Genomic DNA, 21,489 nt, shown 5'->3' with positions numbered 1-21,489 from the left:
ACTACCATCTTGCTTGAGATTTCAAACTTTGGACATCTTTATAATATAGACAATATAGTCAAGATATAATGTGGTTCTCAATTTGGACAATTTTGTAACAAAATGACAAATGTGTCCTTATCTGGAAAGATGAGACCTCCAGAAAACATTTGGACTTTTATTCTTAGTACTGTGACAAACTGAAATAGGTTCAGGTCTCTTTCTTGAGACAGAGTTCCACTTCCCCTATTCTGTCCATGCCACGTCCACCAACATCATATGTCCCAGGCATGGTGTCTACTGGGCCTTTAAAGTGCTCTGGGATAGAAAGAATTTGGGATCCATGAAACCGTTCTCTCCGGAGCTCTGTGGACCTCTTGCCAATATGGTGACCCACCCAGGTGGAGCAGGACTTCCAAATACACAAGGAACACTCAGTAAGTATGGTTTCCACAGGTAAGTCAGAGATCAGACCCCAGAGCTGTGGGCAAGAACACCCAGTAACATGCTCACAGCATCCAGTAAGAAAAGAGCAGACAAAGCCACCCCCATGAGCAGCACCCCATGGAAGGAGCCATTGAATGCAATGAGCCCCTACAAGAACACAGTTTGGTAATTACCCCCAAAATCAGAGTCATTTGGCTTTTGCTGTCTGCTTCTGAGAGAAGAGGAAGAGCCGCAGGTGACAGAGTAGGCCTCTTGCAGTCCTGACGGATAGAATGTGGAATTGTCAAAACGCATAAACAAGATGACAGGCTATCCTGGGAGCAGCTAAGTCACCCCACCCCGCTCCACACAGGCCACTAGAAAAATACCAGGACATGGACTCTCAAAGCAAGGGCCTCTGGTGTTCAAGAAGTATCTGGTCCAGAACCAGGAAGCCCTTTGAGCACATCTAAACCTACAGGCCCTGCCATGAGACCCTCCCCAGGGATTTATGCCACTCACCTGAAGAGAGGTGAATGCCAGAGTGACATCTGAGGAAGCACCTGTCTCCTCCATCACTCTTACCACAGTGCAGAGACGCACGGGGGGTCATGCTAGTGGGCAGGAAGCCCTTCACTTCTAGACAGGACAAAACACAGATACTTGAGGTAAAAGACGCATGTACTTAAGTACGTAAGTGTGATGAAGAGTCAGTGCGCCAAAGCCCCAAGAAAGGAAGGCAGAGATGACCGACCTCCCCTTCCTCACCCGGCTGACTCAAGCCTCGCCTCGCACTGAGGTCAAGGAAGCCTTTGTCTGCTCTTCATGCAGAGGAGCACCCACGAAACAGAAGGAAGCTCCAATCTATGCGAAGCACAGAGCTAAATGTCAAGGAGCCTGCAAAGTATCTCCTGTTTTTTGGACTTGTTAAAGACCGGCTGCTGCCGCTTTGGGGAGGAAGAGCCAATGGGAAAGTTCTACTTTGGGCCCAGTGGGGAATGGAAGCATACAGAGTCTCAAACCCCTGGCTCAGGGTGAGCCTGTAGCCACATGTGAACTATGGAAGGGTGGAGCCTCTTACCCACACAGTCTTTTTTATTCCAGTGGAGCTTGAACCCTGGATGACACTGGCACTCATAGCCACCCACTGTGTTGACACAAACGTGCTGGCAGCCTCCATTGTTGACACTGCACTCATTGGTGTCTGTGGAACAAAAAATCGGTCCCCTGTCACAACAGTACATCAAGAGCTGACTGCCTCTCCCTTGAGGAAGAAGCCGTAGGTGAGTCACATGGTTGACAGTCGTTTACAGGGACATGCACTTGGCACCTGCTGACTGCACTCTGCACTCGACTGCATGAGCCTTGGTTGGCAGGTTTAGACATTGACAGGAACACTCAGAAGGGAACACACCACTGTCGGGTGTCCAGACTCGGACCCTGCCTAGGCTTTGAACTTGAAACTCCACCATCCTCTGGGCTATATCCCAAGGGAGACAGACAGAATTAAGACTCCCTACTTGACTGTTTCCACAGTTGAGAGAAGAAAAACTGTGTGCACCTACCTGTCTCCAATAACTTAGGACTGAACCCAAGCTAGAAGGTAGCTCCTAACTAGGCTGACATCTGTGTTCAAGGGGTATCTCACTGGGTCTCATGATGGATGGGGTAAGGTGGGGATATGCTTTCAGATGTGCCAAGAATGTGTGGGGAGAGAGAAGGGAGACACTCTCACCTCTACTAAAACATCATTATCTGTTCTTTTCAAACACAGGGCACCCTCACAGGATAGGCAGGAAGTGTTCCAGCCCGTGGTCCCCAGTCCCACCTAGAATCACCATGGTGACCTTAGACAAGTTGTTCTGGAGTCTAGATCTATTCTCAATGACTTCTGACTGCCAGGAAAGTAGTATACCACAGTCTACTTGACCATAAGGGTATGAGACATGAGCATAGACTGTTAACTGGGCACAGGATGAAGAGAGAGAGTCAATGTCACTAGAATTGACTAGTTCTAGACCTAAGCCTTAACCACAGGGCTTGAACCAAGGCTTTGCAGCTGGTGCTCAGGCAGAGCAGAACTAGGGGTGCCCTGCCAAGCCTCTCTGAAGACAGCAACATTATCTTCTGCTGGGAAGAATGGGATATTGTCTCAGCTCCTGCAAGACTCCCATTCTCCACATATGAGCACAAGTCAGTTCACTGGTGAGTCGATGGCTGACAGAGCTCAGGGCCCCGTTCCACACCTGATGTGCTCACGTGGTAAATATTAGCATATCCCTTTTAACAGGATTCTTCTCTTGTTGCCACTCCCAAGAGTGTACCCTTTGTCCCAGTCGAGGAAGACAAGCCTCAACTGTGGCCCTGCTCCCAGGCTCAGGCTCCCCATAGAGGGCCAGTCCACTCACCTCCACAGTGGGTGAAGCCATAGAGTGTGTACCCTCTTTTGCAGGCACAAACAAATGTGCCAGGGTAGTTGATGCAGCTGTGGTCACAGGTCCTTTCCAATGAGCACTCGTCCACATCTGTAATTATCAAAGAGAGGGGAGCCGATGCCCACTCTGCCGTGTGAGGAGAGGTGTTTATAGCAATCACAACTTGATGACTAACTTCAAAACAACACAGGTAAGGAAAACTGATCAACCCATCACTTTGCTCATTCGTATCAAAGAATGTGTTGAAGGGCCCATCTTAACTATCGTCATTCCCAGGTTTCTTGGTTGTAAATTCTTTTTTTTATTAAGATTTATTTATTTTTATGTGCATTAGCATTTTGCCTGCATCTATGTCTGTGTGAGGGTGTCAGGTTCTCTCAAACTGGAGTTATAGAGAGTTGTGAGCTGCCATGTGGGTACTGGGAACCGAACCAGGTTATCTCTCCAGCCCCTTGGTTGTAAATTCTATTGTAAAATATACTTGCTTTGAAGTTCGTGTGATCCTCTCATTCATACTTATTTGCAGGGCTGAGAAATTTAAGTTATATAAATTGTGGGTTTTTTTTTAGTTTTTGACAACTTGACACAAGCTGGGGTCACGAGAAGAGGGACTCCATTTGAAAAAAAAAAATGTCTCTATAAGACTGGCTGGTAGACAAGTCTGTGGAGCATTTTCTTGATTAATAACTAAGGTAGGAGATCCAGCACACTGTGGGTAGTGTCATCCCTGGGCAGGTAATTCAGAGTGGTGTCAGAAAGCTAGCTGAGGGGCTGGAGAGAGATGGCTCAATGTTAAGAGAACTGGCTACTCTTCCAGAGAACCCTGGTTCAGTTCCCAATACCCACATGGCAGCTCATAACTGTCTGTAACTCCAGTTCCAGGGGATCTGGCATCCTCACACATACATACAGACAAAACACCAGTGCTCATAAAATAAAAATAAATAAATAGCCGGGCGGTTGTGGCGCACGCCTTTAATCCCAGCACTCGGGAGGCAGAGCCAGGAGGATCTCTGTGAGTTCGAGGCTAGCCTGGGCTACCAAGTGAGTTCCAGGAAAGGCGAAAAGCTACACAAAGAAACCCTGTCTCGAAAAACCAAAATAAATAAATAAAATAAAAATAAAAATAAAAATAAATAAATAAAGTTTTTTTTAAAAAAAAAAAGCTAGCTAAGCAAGCCATGGAGAACAAGCGAGTAAGTAGTGTCTCTCCACGACCTCTGCTTCCGTTCCTGCCTCCAGGTTCCTGCCTTGCTTGAGTTCCTGCCCTGACTTCCCTCAACGATGGGCCATGATAAGACATGTAAGCCAAATAAACCCGTTCCTCCCCATGTTGCTTTTGATCACAGCGTTTCGTCACAGCAATAGAAGGCAAACTAACACATATGAAGGCAAATAAGATACCTAAAAATAGATTCATAACCTATTCTATAAATAATAAATGCTAGCTATTCATGATTACTTTTCTATTTTTGTTTGTAAATGGTGAAACAAAATGAGAAAATGCTTTAACTGGAGACAGTTCTGGTTTCTACCTCTTCCTCATCTTTGCAGAATTACTCTTCTGCCCCCAACAGGCCAGTTGATCTGTGTCTCAATGCCCTCTGCATCAACACTCATACCCTCGGGGATTTTTCGATGAAAGATGCTGAAATCAGGTTGGTTAAGGCATAGATTGGATCTACTTGGAAAATCTCTTGGTTTTGTTACTCTTCTATGGTAGAGAATTAACATGTTACTCTTCCCAGTGCCCTCTGTCTATGTCCCTGGCTCAGTGGGGATATATCCCTAGCAGCAAGCGGGGCCATGCAAACCAGCCTCTGGAAGCTGCATCTATAGACCTGATCATGTTTTTTCTCTCTCACTCCCAGAACTCTTGGGATGGTTTTAACTGGTGCCTCCAAATAGATAAACCTGGGTCATACTTAGTGGATGACAACCACATCATCGGACTGGACCACTTTTTCTATATCCAACATGCCATGAAAAGTTATAGTAATAAAAGGAAAAATAATAATAATTGCCAGACGGTGGCGCATGCCTTTAATCCCAGCACTTGGGAGGCAGAGGCAGGCGGATCTCTGAGAGTTCGAGGCCAGCCTGGACTACAGTGAGTTCCAGGAAAGAAGCAAAGCTACACAAAGAAATCCTGTCTCGAAAAACCAAATAAATAAATAAATAAATAAAATAAAATAAAAGGCAAACATGTTAGCCAAATGTGGTAGTGTGCCTGTACTTGGGAGGCTGAGGCAGTAGGATCACCATGAGTTCAAGGTCAGCCTAAGCTTTGGCAGTTTCCAGGCCAATCAGGACCTGATTCAACTCAAAATAATAACAGTAAACGGGGCAGGGGGCTCATGGATCAAGAAAAATGAAAACGCAAAACACAGAGGGCAAATTCTTGTAAAGCCCTTCTTCCCTGGGTTTTCCCAGCAATCCCAACAGTTTCTTCAGCAAATTCACTCTGTGAAAATATTTGTTCTACCAAGAGCAATGGATGGAAAATGAGAAAAAGTCAGTTTCTTCCCTAGGACTTGATGCCCATTCCGTGAGATCTGTTCTCAACTTCAGCCAGTTGCTGACAAAGTGCCCTCGTTCAGTAGCTGACTTTGGCTGCTCGCTGTGGATGTCTGCTTTGCCAAAAATAATGAGATCACTTTCCTAATTCCTTTTTAATGTGTTTACACAACTTAAACATATTTCTTGCCCTATACATTAAGAAACATTATATGGAACAGCAAATTTGCTTTCCAAGTCAAACCAAAGAAAAACCACAAAATAATGACCTAGAATTAACTCACTGAATTTAAAGGAGAATGTATTTGAACTGCCAGGCAAATTTTGTATTGAGAACAAAGAAAATAAAAGCCTAGTTTACTCTGTAAAGTGTCTTTTTTTCTCAATTGTTACATCTTTTGTCTTGTGTGTGTGTGTGTATGTGTTCATGTGTGTGTGTGCACATGCATATAAAGGCCAGAGGTCAACATCAGGAGCTTCTTCAATTGCTTCCCACCTTATTTTTTGAGGCAAGGCTTCTTACTGAACCTGAAACTTGCTGATTCCGCTAAACTGGCTGGCCATTGAACTGTAGGTGTTTTCCTGTCTCTGCCTCTCAGGACTGGAATTAGAGGCACATACCGCCACACTCAGCTGTATAAGTGGGTGATGGGGACCAAACCCAGGTCCTCATACTTACATGGCAAGCACTTTGCCGGCTGAACCAGCTCCCAGCTCCCAGTGTTACATTGTATATTCTGATTTTTATACAGTGCTGGACTTTGTTTTGTTCTTTGGTTTGAGGTTTTTGTGGTTTTGTTTGTTTGTCTGTTTTGCCTGGGTCTAGCCAGGCTAGTCTCAAACTTGACATGTAGCCAAGGATAGCTTTGAAGCTTTGGTCCTCCTGCTTCTACCTCCCTAGTGCAAATGATCAGGGGTGTGACACCCCATGTAGGGTTTATGCAGTGCTGAAGTCCAACGCAGGTCTTTGTGCATGCTAGGCAAGCATCTACCAACTGAGTTATACCTCCACCCCTCGATGAGCCCCAGATGCTGAGATGCCTAATAAGATAAGTAAGGCAGTCCTTATTCCCAGAAATGGAACAAGACAGTATATCTTTCCTGAGACTTTCTTCTTTATATAGTAATAAGGCATGAAAGCTGTTCATTTACAATAGGAATGATGCTTGTCCTAAATCAATTGTTAACATTGACAACTGCTGCTCACCTTATGTGGGAAGGATACAGTCGAAAGGGAGTCTCTAGGGGCTAAAGAGATGGATCAGCATGAAGAGCATATACCACTCTTCCAGAAGACTGGGTGGAGTTCAGCTCCCAGCACCTACACCAGGTGGCTCATAACTACCTGTAACTCCAGCTCCAGGGGATCTGATGCCTCTGTGGGCACCGTACATGTACCCACCCACACACAGACACACATACACATATTTAAAAATTTAAAAAAATAAGTCTTTAAGTAAAAGAACGAAAATAAAAGGGGTTGTCAGGTCTATAATCTTCCCATGAGCCAAGCAGTATTTCTTCCACTCACTCCCTTTCGCTCACCTCAAAGAGTAGTCATCCATGGTAAGGGCTAGAAGAGACCAGCTGCTTCTGGATAAATTGACCTCAACTTTTTGCTAGGAAGAAGTATTATCCCAATCTACAGATTTTTGCCACCAACTTTTGTCCAATATTCAATTGCAGTACAATAATTTTTAGAAAAGGAAAATGACCTCTAATCTCAGGCCCCAGCTGTGACTCGGCTCGTATCATGTGTTCTGTTCCCTTTCTAGCAGCGCGCTCTGCTGTAGTCAGACCTGATGGACTTTCTAGGGTATTCTCGGATGCCGAAAGCTTAGTTTCCAAAACATAAGTGAGCTACACCCTTGTTTTCACTCAACGAAAGATGAAGCAGGTGCCATCCAGGTTGGAGACTGGAATCCATGACTCCATCAGGAGCAGGGTGAGCCGGTCTCTACCAAAACCCGGGCTCCCTCACACCTTCTCAGTCCCACCCAGGGGCTCCCTACACACCTCAGCTACCGTTTCAGCACATACCTTGGCAAGACTTCTCATCTGTTAATAATTTAAATCCTTTTCTGCAGCTGCAGTCAAAACTGCCCACGGTGTTTTTGCAGAAATGATTGCAGCCTCCATTCCGGGTCTGGCACTCATCGATATCTGGAACAGGCAAGCACTAGGGAACCAGGGAGCAATAGCTGCCTGGCTTTCCCCTGGTCCCCAAACTGCTGTTGTGTGTGTTGCTTATCCTCAGAAAGAAACAGACCCACAAGAGCACGTAAGCATGTTCACTGATGGTTTCAATCTTACAAGCATTTTCCTTTCTGACTGAAAGACAAGTCCCTCTTCCAGTTACAATTTTGACTTTCCATGCCATTGAAAGCATTAAGGAAAGAACCCCTGGAAAGGAGTGGTGACATCATGTCTTATTTTATTCTCATCCTCTAATGTTCTCCAAAGATGAGACAACCTCCATTAGCATACTTTCTAGTCTAGTCTAATGACTAAATCTGTAAGGGACAAGAGCTTTTGTTTTGGCAAATTACACAATGACCAAATGGTCTCAACGTTTTTTAATGATTCCTGATACTTCATCTTATCTTTCCCCAGTTTCATCTCATAACCAGTTTATCTATCTTTTTATCATGCTAAAGAACTAACAAACCCTTTGTACTCTTGCCCATGAAAGACCAGCAAGTCATTAGGGTCTGTCTTCATTACTAAAAGTTAATGGTACAGTTATTCGTTAAGTGCCCTGGATAATAATCTCGGCCGTTATTTACATAGTAATCTTGAGGCTATTATTTATGATAGGTTGATCTTATCTGCTGCCAATGAATGTTCCATGAACTGCCTTTTGCTAATAAGGCCACTTGTCTGAAATGGATTATCTGATGCTTGCAGAGGCTGACCTTCTCAACAGTTAGTGTAATTAAGTCATTTCTAATTAAGCTTACTCAATTATAACCGTCCACTAGGCCAGGGAAGAAAAGCTCCCATCAATATGAATTGTAAGCAAATCTGGAAGCACTCAAATGGTATGGAAGGACAGAACTACCTCTATCCACACATCAGCAGTGCAGGGCTCCCTCAACCCAGGCCCCCAGCCCCACAATCCCCCGGCTCCTGGACAAGGGAAGGCTACCTTTACATGTCTTCCCATCCACCTGGAGAGTGAATCCAACGGGACAACTGCAGTGAACGCCTGTCGACGTGTCCTTACAGGTGCGATCACAGCCTCCATTGTTGACAGCACACGTTTCTGACGAGAGGTGGGAAGGACGGTTAGCTTCCTAAAGGAGTGCTGATACAGATACTACTGTTTGACCACCCTGAAAGCAGAGAGGGGTGCTCACGGTCACACCCCCAGGCCTCTGCCACCTGCAGCTGAGACAGAGAGAGATGGCTGCTGCTGTTTCTCCTGTTCTTCAAGAAGGGCTGCTCTAAAAACTGGTGACCAGAGGAATGAGGGTACCTCCCAACCTGTAGAAACATTCTCCATACACCACAGCTCCCTGCTGACCTACAGCCAACAGCCTGCTACGTATGACCACTCAACCTGGCAGATTGAGTGCTGAACATGGCAAAAGAGGATGTTCCTTTCTTATTCCAGAAGCTTCTCTTTCATCTGTGTGATGGGCCCTTTCCCCATCCTGACCATTCTCTAGCTACCCACTAATGATTTTGTCCTTGCAAATGCCAATGTACTCACAAGTCTCTCTCTGAAAAGGCCTGTCGTAACTACTGAAAATGAACTCCAGAAGTTCTTCATTTCTCATGGTCATTCTCAGTGACAGGCAAGTACTAGTCAACATGCAATGTTAGCACCCAGATGTCCAGAAACTTCCGTAGCTACCTCATTTGAAAGCCTAGGGGAACGAACTTAGTACTAATTAAACGTGATAGCTGTACTCTCCAAACTTTACTCCACTGAGATTGTGTTTAAACGTGTAGCTCCTCAAGGACAAGGAAAACGGAAGAGAAGGCAAAAAAGATGTCAACTATTAGGATGTGGCATGTCAGTGGAGTAGGAAGTGAATCCCTCAGGTCTGCAGAGGGGCTATTGACAGGCAAAGCTATATGAACTCCAGAATCCAGGAAAGCCAGGAGTTAGAGATGGGACGCTCTTCTAGAAGCAGAGGTGAGGATGGTGACCGGGTCCCAGCTACGGTGCCGTTCACACTGCAGTTCACACTCTGAGAAGTCAGACCAGTGAGTGCATCAGGGAACACAGAGAGGGAAAGGCAGGCACAGCTGATGGGATGAAAGTCTGAGCCTGCAAAGACGACTGTTAAACCCACCCACCCAGACTCAGCCAGGAATGCTGGGGGCCAAGCTTCTATCCCCAAGCAAGAGACTAAAGGACTCCTCAGATGCTAAACCAACTCGCCCAAATGGAAAGATGTCAGATGGGAAGTCACACAAATACAAAGCCCATCGATCAATATAAGATCCAACTGGATTTTTAGTTTTTCCTCTATCAAATAAGAAAAACTAGTCAAGGATTACCAAATATTTAGGCTAGTTAGAATTTTAGATACATACCAAATCGAACAACAACAACAACAAAGAAACTTAGAGAAAACAAAGGTAACAGAGGAAGGAACTTGGAGAGATGGCTTGGTGGTTAAAAGTGCATCAAACTCTTGCAGAGGACCTGAGTGCAATTCCCAGTACCCACATTGAGCGGCTCACAACTGCCTGTAACCCCAACCCCTGGGGGAATGGATGCCTCTGGCTCCAGCCTCCGCAGGCATCTGTACTCACATGCAGATACACACAATGAAAATCATAGCCATTTTAAAGAAGATAATATGGGGGAAAAGAGAGAGTAAAACACAGTTTCTTCAGGGGGGCAAGAAAAGCATTCATGAAATACAAGCAGGCCCCTATAACAAAGACCAAAGTAAATGCTGGAAAAAAACAAGAAAGTGGAAATTATTAAAAAGAATCTTGCAGGAAGATTAGAAGGTGGAAAAATGAGAAATCTAGAAAGTGAAACAAAAGATATAGAGAAGAGAGAAGAAAATTAGAGGATCCCGGGAGTTACTACTGTCAGCAGGCAAAGAACAAGGGACAAGAGGCAGCCAGAGCAGCTTAAAGACCTAGCGAGCACAGAGCGCACCAAAGCGGACAAGGTCTGAAATCTCAGACCACCGAGGACAAAGAAAAGTCCCTGAAAATGTCTGGAGTGAAGCTCTTACAGGTCTCACACACTGGATCAAGAGTAAGACGGAGAGAGCTGGGGTGCAGCTCAGCAGGGTGAGGGTTTGTTCAGCATGCATGAAGCCCTGGGCTCCACCCAGAGCAATGCACAGACTGTGGCACAGGTAATCCCAGCGCCTGGGGCGGAAGCAGAAGCTCAAGGTCACCCTTAGCTCTGGTGAGTTCGAGGCCAGCCTGGGCTACATGAGATGGGGTGGAGGGGAATGAAAGGAGGATGGGACAGGACAAGATGAAAATAATGAGCACTGGTGTCAAAATTCTGAAGACAGAATGTTCTTTCCAACTCTGAATTCTATAATGAGCCAAATTCTCCATGAAGGCTGAAGGGAGAATGCACATGAAGGCACTTTGAGGGACATGAGGTTTTTAGAAACCTTTATCTCATCCACAATATGAAGTGCCAAACCAGGAGATCAGCAAAGGGGTTTCCTAGGCCCCTGGGAAAGGCGCAGCTGACCGAGCTGCAGGCCAGGAGTCGGCTCCGCAGCAGGCAGCGGCGGGAAGCCTCAGAGGAGACTGACGGCCAGAGAAGAGAATGGAGCTGAGACGTGCCGCTGCCTCTGAACACACTGGGAAGGAAGGGCTTTCTAAAGCCCTGCCAAAGACTCCCAAAGGAAAAGGAACCGGTGGGTGGTTCTTAGAAAACAGCTCTCCTACTTGCGACCAAAGAAAGCATAAAACAACAGTGCATTAGAGGACTTGGGCAAATTGTGTGTAGATGCTCACAGTAATGTAAATACTTAATATTGACTTAAATTTCGATAAGGACATGGGAGGAATGTGTGTATGTGGGGGGGGGTGCCTGAGTTTGAATCCCTAGCACCCTTTATTTGGGAGGGGAGAGGAAACAGGAGGCTCTGAGGAATTCAGTGGTCAGCCAGTCTAGTCAAATCTTGGTGAGCTTTGCATCAGTTCGAGAACCCTGTCTCAAAACATAAAGTGGACTGTGCTAGAGGAAAATACCCAACATATAGATAGCTCTGGCCTCCGAGCTTGTGTTCAAGGGTGAGTGTTGTGCATGCACACACACATGCACAAAGGAAGAACGAAAAGAAAATTCAGCAGTAAGAGATCAGAACAGTCCCCTGCTTGGTAACCAATGGTTGGTCAATATCTTACCTGACTAGTCAACCCAGGAGCTATTAGATGGACAGTTTTAGTTGAGCCAAACCAAACTCTCCATTATAACGTGTCAAAAGATCTGTCTGGCCCCATCCCCACAGCTACTGCCTCTTCTCTCTCATCTCTAGCTTGGCTGGTGGGGCTGAGGGCCAGCTGGCTCATGTCCCCCAGCCAAGTGCTGCTCTTCTCCATTCAGCTCCGCTAGCGCTGACATTGGCTGAGTCAGAGATGGAAGGCTGGTGGGCACAAAGACAGATAAATGGCCATGCTAAGCTGGAGGCTGCCCAGAACGCTCTGTCATTCCAGCTAATCAGAAAGAGGAGAGGTAGCCTTCCACGGCCACCCACTGTATCCCACAGCCTGGATGGACTCTGGGCACTTCTGCATATTATTATCTTTAAAAAAAATCTATTATGTTTATTTATTATGTATGTGTGTAGTGTGCATGTGCCACAGCACATGTGTGGAGGCCAGAGGACAACTTGTGGGAATCCATTCTCTCTTTCCGCCATGGAGGTCCCAGGATCAAACTCGGGTCATCAGGCTTGACTGCAAGCATCCGTTCCTACTGAGCCATGTTGAAGACCTCACGTTATTATCTTAATTGACTTCCCTGAGAGCCCTAAAAGATTTTATTACATCCTATTTATTTTTATTTATTTATTGCTCAGGTGTGGGGGGGGTGTCTCACTATGTAGCCCTGACTACTGGAACTCATTATGTAGACCAGGATAGCCTCCATCTCACAAAAATTTGCCTGCCTCTGCCTCCCAAGTGCTGGGATTAAAGGTGTGCGCCACTATGCCTACCTTACATTTATTACTACTATGTAAGCAAGGTGACCTTGAACTTCTTGTCCTCCTGCCTCCACTTCCTAAGTACTAGGATTATAGTCATGGGACATCAAGCTCAGTTTATGCTGTGGTGAGGGTCAAACCTAGGACTTTGGACATGCTGGGTAAGCACTCTGACTGAACCCACCCTTACATCCATTTTAAAGAGAGACCGACAGACAGGGAGAGTCTCGGAGAGGCTTGCCACGTCTCACAGCTAGTTGGGCAGTGCTAGGACATTAACCTGATTATTCTAATGACTTGGTACAGACCCAGGGGTCCTGGACTATGACTAAGGGACAGTTTGGGGACAAGGAAAAACATATCCTGGCTTCAGAGAAGCTGCTCATCCCAGTCCAGTTGGCCTTGGGACACGTGGGCTCTGAGCTCAGGCCTGATGCAGTGAGCTAGAGAGGGAGGGGACCATGACAGGCCGAGGGGCAGAGAAGGTGGCATACCCATGAGCAGCCGCCGTTTCACCCGTTTATCTCCGTCTGCCGCTGACGAGCCATTGCTCTCTGGGCCCTCCAGGATGGTGCCCTCTTGCTCTACAGGAGAAGCAAAGCCACAGTTGTCAGGCTGCATGATCCGGTGTGGGGTAGGGGTGGGCAGGCTGAGGCAAAGCCTCCCCCGGAATGAGGGAAAACCACTCACCAAGGCAGCTCCTCCCATCAGCCTGCAACCTGTACCGTGGGTGGCAGCCACACTCGGGGCCTTCGGCTGTATCTTCACAGGAGTGCTGACACCCACCGTTTCCATGGTTACAAGTCACTGAGATCAAAATGAGTCAATACGTAAAGCACTGAGGTTTCCACAACCAGGGCCGGGTTTGTTTCCAAAGAACTTCTTACTTTTCGAGACAGGGTCTCACTATGGAGTAGCAACTCCATGTGTAACTCACTATGTAGCCCTCGCTGCCCTTGAACTCACAAAGATCCACCTGCTTCTACTTCCCAAGTGCTGAGATTAGAGGTGTGTACCACCGTGCTTCCCCCCAAAACTGATTCATACTCTGCAGGAATCTGAGCACCTGGTGCACATCTGACACTCGACACAGAGACGGACCTTCCACTCCGACACTGTCCGCGTCTGTGTGTGCAATGGCACCGTGTCACAGGAGTACCAAAAGCAAGGCCTGAGCCAAGTGACACAGAGAGGGAGATGGGTGGGGAAGCAATTCACTGCCTGGGGAAATTATGCCAAGTGGCTGATGCTAGACTACTGCTTCCCTCTCTCTGGTGAAGTGTGCCTGTCACCCCTGCTGTACTCAGGGCTTCTGGGAAATTCTCTAGCACTATGTCTGGGACAAACTGACAGTATTTAATTTGCGTGTCTATGTAAGGGCAGCTGTCGTCAAAATTCACCTGGTTTCCTTACAAGGGAAGGTAATCATAGGAAATGGCAACTCTTTGTACACCGTGAATGCAACATCAGCCAAGCATTAGGAAGATTGTATGTGAAAGCACTCAGAAAAGCCAACTATAAAACTGTGTGATTGCACCAGGGAGGTGGCGCACACCTTTAATCCCAGCACTCAGGAAGCCGAGACAGGGGGATCTCTGTGAGTTCCAGGCCAGCTACACAGTGAAAACCTGTCAAAAAACAAGCACCAAAAAAAAAAAAAAAAAAAAAAAAAAAAAAAAAAAAGCTACCTATCAGGCAGCTGACTGAATTACCTCTGGCAAAGGAAATAGGAAAGAGGATACAGATTTTTCACTGTATGCCTCTGAGTGTTTAAATTTTTGCATATGTAATTTTTCTAATTTAAAAGAACTAATTATATATTTGTGCTATAATCACACCTATGTAAGAACTGGGCATGCATATGAATGATAACTAAATAGGAATGTGGGGAAAAAGTACAAACTATGTTATGTGATTCTGGGTTATGTTCCCCCCCCCCCCTTTTTTTTTTTTTTTTCCGAGACAGGTTTTCTCTGTGTAGCTTTACACCTTTTCTGGAACTCGTTTTGGAGACCAGGCTGGCCTTGAACTCACAGAGATCCTCCTGCCTCTGCCTCCCAAGTGCTGGGATTAAAGGTGTGCACCACCACCACCACCACCACCACCACCACCACCACCACCACCCAGCTTCCCCCTCTTTTTGTGGTCTTTTGAGATAGGGTCTCATGTAGCCTAGGATGCCATCCAACTCATTCTATAGCCAAGTATCCAAGAATGACTTTAAACTCCTGATCCTCCTGCCTCCACCTTCAAAGTGCTGGGATCACAGGAATGTGGCTTTTAAAAAAATTCCTCAAATGTTATGACAAACAGTATTTAAGCAGTGAAATCTTAAAGACGTTTAATTTAAAAAGAGAGAGAAAAAAAAAAAAGAGCTGGGTGGTGGTGGCACACACCTTTCATCCCAGCACTTGGGAGGCAGAGGCAGATGGATTTCTTTGAGTTTGAAGCCAGCCTGGTCTACAGAGCGAGTTCCAGGACAGCCAAGATGACACAAAGAAACCCTGTCTCAAAAATAGGTGGGGGGAGAAAGAAAGAAAGAGAGAGAGAGAGAGAGAGAGAGAGAGAGAGAGAGAGAGAGAGAGAGAAAGAAAGAAAGAAAGAAAGAAAGAAAGAAAGAAAGAAAGAAAGAAAGAAAGAGAGAAAGAAAGAAAGAAAGGAAAAGAGAAAGAAAGAAAGAAAGAAAGAAAGAAAGAAAGAAAGAAAGAAAGAAAGAAGGAAGGAAGGAAGGAAGGAAGGAAGGAAGGAAGAAGAAGGAAGAAAAGGAAAGGAAGGAAGGAAGAAAGAAAGAGAGAAAGAAAGAAAAAGAGAAAGAAAGAAAACGAGAAAGAACGGAGTTTTTTGGTCTGGTGTGAGCCCAAGGGGCACCGGCACCTGTTACTGAGTCTGGTGACCCGAGTTCAATCCCTAGAACCCGGTGGAAGGAAAGAAAGACTCCTACAAGTTGCCCTTGTGTCCCTGAGTTGTGGCTGTGCCTGATGGTTGTTCTGACCTCAGGGTAGGCTGTCCCCACCTCAGCTGAGTGACAGTTCATACTTACAGATACAGTCTCTCTGGTTCTTAGCCAGCTCAAAACCAGGCCTGCATTCACAGGCAATGCTGCCCCTCGGGGCCTCCTTGCAGAGGTGACTACAGCCATGGTCCTTGTTCATGCAGCTCAGGCCCTCTGTAAAACAACAGCATGCAGCAGGTGACACTGGGAAGAGCTGCCAGGGAGGGCAGTGGGGAAGGCCAGAGGCTTGCCCTCCTGGGTCTCTGCTGCCCCCATGTTTCATTGATTTTTATTTTTTGAGACAGAGTCTTGCTTTGTAGCCCAGGCCAGTCTTGAACTCCCTATGTAGTTCAGACTTGCCTAAAACTCATTTTGCTCCTGCCTCTACCTCCCAAGTACTGGGTTTGTAGGCCTGTGCCACCCTACACAGCCCCAGCCACACTGTTTTAAAGACTGTGTCTGGCTGGTGAGATGGCTCGGTGGACAAAAGACACCACCAAGCCTGGCCAACTGGGTTTTATCCCTGAAAGCTACACAGTAGGAGAGAACCAATCCCCACAAGTCGTCCTCTGACCTTCCTTCACACATGTGCAATGGCCTGTGGGTATACACAGGAGTGCACGCACGCACGCACGCACTAAACAAATAAAAAGAATATGTATTAAAATCAGGTAGGACAATTAACAGAGACATGAAAGACTTCTTTTGTCACCTAAGAGACAGAATGCCTCAGTTTTCCTAAAGAAGAGACGCTGAGGCTGGAGAGATGGCTCTGCTGTTAAGAGCACTGGCTGCTCTTCCAGAGGACCTGGGTTCAATTCCCAGCTTCCACATGATGACCCATAGCCATCTCTAACTCCAGTTCCAGAGGATCCAGCATCATTTTCTGGCCTCTGTGGGCACCAGGCATGCCCGTGGTTACTGACATACATGCAGGCCAAACACTCGTACACATAAAATAATCCTTTAAAAATAAAGAAAAAAATAAAAATAATAAAAATAAAGAAAAGGAGCCCTCCCAACAAGCTGGTGCCTTCATCCCAGAAAGCAGTATCCAAATTTTTATGTTTGCTATATATTTACATTCCTTCATCAGGCGTACACAGACAGCTGCCTAGAGGCCTCTCTTAAGTGACCCTCAGTTTTTCTCTTGGCCCCTCCCTCCACATGCTCGGAGCGTCATGCCTCTCACAGACAGCATGATACAACAACCACGAGAATTAAAGGAGGGGGGAGGATTTCACGCATGTGGGCTCCTTTAGCTGCCACATAATGAAGGTAGCTGTTCTGTAAGAGTCCCTCAGACCCAATCTGTGCTAATGGTGGTGGGAAAGAGGATACATCAGGGAGCTGCGATCCTTGGTGGTTTAACAAACATCTAAAGCAGCAGTTCTTTCTCAACCTTTCTAATGCTGTGACCCTTTAATACGCTTCCTCATGTTGTGGCGACCCCCCCCCCACCATAGAATTATTTTCATTGCTACTTCATAACTGTAATTTTGCTACTGTTGTGAATCGTAAATATTTTTGGAGGTAGAGGTCTGTCAAGGGGGTTGCAACCTATGGGTTGAGAATACAACAGCAGAAAAAGCGCATGTGTGCGTTATCAGCAGCCTGCCTCGTTAGGAAACCAGTTCGCCGAGACCTTGCTGCCTAGGTACCCAAGCCAAGCATATGCTCAAGATGTCTTCTCGGTCAGGACTGTATTAGCAAGGATGTGCACACATGTTGTTTCTTGGCATTTGTGTGGTACAACTCAGAAACACCCCTGAGAGAGGGGTTTGGTTCTCAGTGCTTAGAGAGCCCACAAGACTTTCTAATTCTAGACTTAGGAGGACTGTTTTAAACTTGAGTTCTGGAAGGTTTTATTCAGCTTCACTAGGACTGAACACTATTCTGTATTCTGCCCCTAAAGCCATAGCCAATAGACTCTGGTGAAGCGAGTGAGTCTCCTCTCTATGCCTGTGTGTCTGGGGAAGAGCTACTTCCAAAGACATTTCTATTTCAAAAGACAGCGCAGCAGTTAGGGCATCCTCTGCTCTCTTGGGTCTGTCCAAGACCACCTTGGTTTTCGTCTGACAGTTCTGAGCTGCATGCCCCCGCACACAATCTGCTGCATGCTGCTGGGATTCAGCGCCCCTGCCAAGGGCTGCTGTCAAGGAGTACAGAAAGAGGTTTGCACTGGGCTGCTGCGGAGCTCTCTCTGCTCTGGCTGGTCCTTTATGAAGATGTCATTCCCGCCCCAGTACTGAAATGGCACAGGAGGTGAGCGCTGCCCGTGGAGGGAGTGGCCTTCCCTCCCCCAAAAGACCCAGCAAGTCTTGCATTTGTCTTTGGGTCAGTGGAGCATTTGAAGTCATTGAGTCGGGGTGATTCTTGCAGGTAATTGTTAACAGTGTTCAAAATACGGTGGTAGGAACCCATAGAAACTCTATCCGCAAACAACTTCCCTTCACCTTCGGGATATCTTACTCTGTTTATGTGCCTAAGCCATTTGTAAAGTGACCTTTGCTGCCCCAGAGCCATTCATTTATACAAGAAATATTTTTTTTCATAAGAAAGACCAGAAGCCATCAGAATATACAGAGAAACTGTCTCTGGTGTCCCCTCATAGCAAACTGGACCTAAAGTCACCAGGAGGTGAGAACTGTGCAGGTGGCTTTCCAAGAGGTGACCCCCAAAGCATTTCCCGGCACCCCAACTCAAAACACAGCCATGGCTAGGAGGCAGATGGATCTGGTTCAAACCAGGAAGCCCAGCCAGGGCACTAACTCTCTTAAGACCTGGTCTGGTAGTCATGTCTAAAGCTAAAGATTCACCAAAAGGGAAGATGCTCAGAAACCCTGGAGATACCCCAAATTTTGCTCCCTGACCAGGCTTCTACTTTAGGATATTTCTGGAAACTTAGAATAAGGAGCCAGCCTAGTCTACAGAGTGAGCTCTAGGACAGCCAGGGCAACACAGAGAAACCTTGTCTTGAAAAAAAAATTATTAGTATTATTAAAGTAAGGATATTATTTGGGAATGTGACAGAAAATATTATATAAAATGAGAAATATGCATAGTCTTCCTTATGGCCCCGATGTCTCCCAGCAGCTTGGCCAGGACATCAGTACACTGTCCAAATACGCTCAGAGCAGACAAGACAAAAGAGAAATGCTCATTTTGAGAGCCTGAGCACCCCTGAATAGGAACAAAGGCGGGCTGAGGGTGATGTTTCTCTCCAGCCTACCCTTCATTACATGGGTGAAAACACACGTTCTCTTTATCACAGCTTTGGGCTTTCTAAAGATTTCCAACAAAAAATGCAGTAGCTTGAATTTCCATCAAAGTCAGCTACTAGTTCTCCTTATTGAAAAATACTTAGTAAATTATTATTTAAAAAAAAACAGTATCAATAGAAAATACTTGCCTGTGATGTTAACTTTCTTTTACCCACTTTCCATGGTGAATTTTAGAGTCTGTTTGAATACAGTCTCCTCTTGGAGACTGTATACATGAAGGAGGGAGTCCTAAGATTTTTTAGAAGTCGTTTAGTTGAAGAATGAAATCCTCAGGAGGAAGGGGGTCACCACTGCAAACCGCTGTAACCTGCTGGCTCACACTGGCAGGAATCTGCCCAGCAGTCAGGTTGAAACACAACAGAGAACCAGAGAGCTTCCAGACCACAAAGGCAATTCTTGGATTTGGGTTTTAGTTCCAGACATCTATGTTCATGTTAAGTACTCATCAGGGGATCCAAGAATGTCTGAATTGTGGAAGGGTTAGAATTCTAATACAGCTCGCAGAATGAACTGCCTTGGTGTTTACCTCTGCTCTGAGAAACCTGGTTCTCAAATCAGTCTAGGGGCTGGTAGGAGGGGAGAGGAGGCTCAGCCAGGGGTCTGGAACACAGTGTAAGCAGGAGACCAGAAGCCCTGAGAGCTGCTGTGGGTGGGCGGAGTCTATCCTGGGGGTGGAGGCAATGGCTTTTCCAGCAGCAGCAGGTCATTGCCTGCCTCCCCAGCCACCAGAGGGGAAAGTCAGAGCAACTTCCCTGGAAGCAGCTTTGAGCAACTGAAAGGTGAGGTGCTCTGAGATTCCCATCACTCTCTGCCTGACTCCTTAAATGAGTCCCATCTTGTTCTGACTTCCTGTGAAATGTCATTCAATGCCACCAGAATCCAGAGCCCCCCCCTCCGCCCCCCGCAGGAAGAAAGAAGCCATGGCCACCCTTCAAGGGCCACGCCTAACATGAGAAGAAATCAGAACAGTGTCTCTGACTCTCCCCACATGAGCACTGAGAATGAGGAGACGAGGGTGACAACGGCCATCAAACTTCCCCAACGCTCCTATCGGGTGTAACCTAATGCACCATTCTTGGAAAATGGGGCAAAATCATCTTCCATGAAGAAACCCGTGAAAAGTCCACTAAAGCCACGATAAACAATAAATGTATGAGTTTGTAATTAAATAATGGAAAGAACTTTTAAAGAGACTCCACTCTTAAGATGTGGGAATCCATAAGCATCATATGCTAAAATGAATTGTCTAATATTTGGGCTCCTAAATCTAAAAACAGTCAGATGCAACAGCAGAGAAATGCGGCCACTAAGATGTGCCATTGGCTTAAGAAGAAGCAGAGAATAAACAGATGACATTCAGTTAAAAATAACTGATTGGCCACTTGCTCTTAATGCTCTCCCTCCCAAGTCATAGGAATTTAAAAACAGTACTAATAGAAGACATAAGCTCTATGCAGTGAGTATGGGGGGGGGGCGTCAGAGAGTGGTAATAGCTGAATGGGTGAGAGGAAGAGAACATAGGGGGCCTCCAGTCCAGAGAGGGAGTCTCACCTCTCTTCCACCCCTCACACCCCCACAGAGCCCTAGAAGCGTAGAATACAAGAAACTCAAAACTCAGGGAAGGGCCAGATGTGGCTGGAGGCTGCAAGAGGCTAGTCCCGGGGGAGGATGCAGCTCCCACTCCTGCCCCGACTCCCAGCTCAGAGCAAGGGGCAGGCTTGCACTGGTACTGTGGTTTGCAGCATCCTTTTGAAAAACTTGGCAAATAATACACCTTATTTCTCCAGAACCATGTACTGATGTTTGAAATGCACTCTATTTAGAGATTAGGATCAGAGGGTGTGAAAGTTTGCAGGGACCTCAGAGACCCCACAGACTGCCACGTTGCTAGGTGATGAAGATGAAGGTAACAGAACTTGCCATGTCTCTCTAGCAGTGCATTCTGGACTTGTTCCCAGCCTCCAAAACTTCCTAGCACTCTGCTTCCCTGATTGTGTATGACTGGGAGTGGGGACTCGGATAAGACCCTGCCTCCCACCCTCAGCCAGACTAAGGTACCTTCTGAGCGGTGAATGCAAGTGTGCTGATTGTCACTCAAAAAGAAACCTTCTTTGCAGCGACACTCGTAGCTCCCCACGACGTTGATGCAGGTGTGTTGGCAGCCACCATTGTTCTCCAGGCATTCGTCCACATCTGGAGGGAGAGATGGATCAAGAGTCACTTTCACTGCTGTTTCAAAAACCCCACCCAGCCAGGGGGCTCAGGGACTCCTGCTAAGGGACTCCCAATTGTCCCTGTTTTGCAGAAACTCTCAGAAAGCTACAGCCCAAGGAGGCTATGGTTGATTCACCCAGCCCCAGTGGGTCCATGGGTCTGAGGCTCGCTCACCTAGACAAGCCCCTGAGACAATAAAAGCCATGGAACATCTTCACTTTCTAAAGCACAGGGCTAGATGGGCAAGATAATGCTTTGCTTCCCCAGAATGCCTTCAGGAGAGAAAAGGACAATGTACAATGGGTCCTAAGATAAGAGGAAGGGTGGGACAGGAGAGAGCAGGTAGGTGGCATGTGATTGCGTGCTATCAGCATGGCCTTTATGGGAAGAGCTGATAAGGGATGGCCCTTAGGATTCCTTCAGTTATAAACCTGGAGAAAAGAGATTTCAGGCTGTAGTGCCAGAGCCCTCCCCTTGCACAGAGGCTGGGAAGC

General features: G+C 46.5%; 1 protein-coding gene across 2 annotated transcripts in view; it reads right to left on the bottom strand.

The window, feature by feature from the left end:
- Positions 1 to 21,489, bottom strand: part of Scube2 (signal peptide, CUB domain and EGF like domain containing 2) — a 66,148-nt gene that overhangs the window by 32,499 nt on the left and 12,160 nt on the right. The window contains exons 4-13 of one of the 2 annotated variants that reach the window (XM_028894626.2): positions 20,840 to 20,974; positions 15,546 to 15,671; positions 13,196 to 13,312; positions 13,000 to 13,089; positions 8,506 to 8,622; positions 7,398 to 7,520; positions 2,814 to 2,930; positions 1,487 to 1,609; positions 928 to 1,044; positions 600 to 686 (exon numbers count right to left, since the gene is read on the bottom strand). In XM_028894626.2, coding sequence (XP_028750459.1) covers positions 600 to 686; positions 928 to 1,044; positions 1,487 to 1,609; positions 2,814 to 2,930; positions 7,398 to 7,520; positions 8,506 to 8,622; positions 13,000 to 13,089; positions 13,196 to 13,312; positions 15,546 to 15,671; positions 20,840 to 20,974 — 1,152 coding nt within the window. The remainder of the gene's footprint in view (positions 1 to 599; positions 687 to 927; positions 1,045 to 1,486; positions 1,610 to 2,813; positions 2,931 to 7,397; positions 7,521 to 8,505; positions 8,623 to 12,999; positions 13,090 to 13,195; positions 13,313 to 15,545; positions 15,672 to 20,839; positions 20,975 to 21,489) is intronic. The other variant, XM_037211574.1, reaches the window with a different exon arrangement.

Source organism: Peromyscus leucopus, chromosome 1, assembly GCF_004664715.2.
Source record: "Peromyscus leucopus breed LL Stock chromosome 1, UCI_PerLeu_2.1, whole genome shotgun sequence".
Taxonomy (NCBI): domain Eukaryota; kingdom Metazoa; phylum Chordata; class Mammalia; order Rodentia; family Cricetidae; genus Peromyscus; species Peromyscus leucopus.
This window is presented reverse-complemented; position numbering and strand designations above follow the sequence as displayed.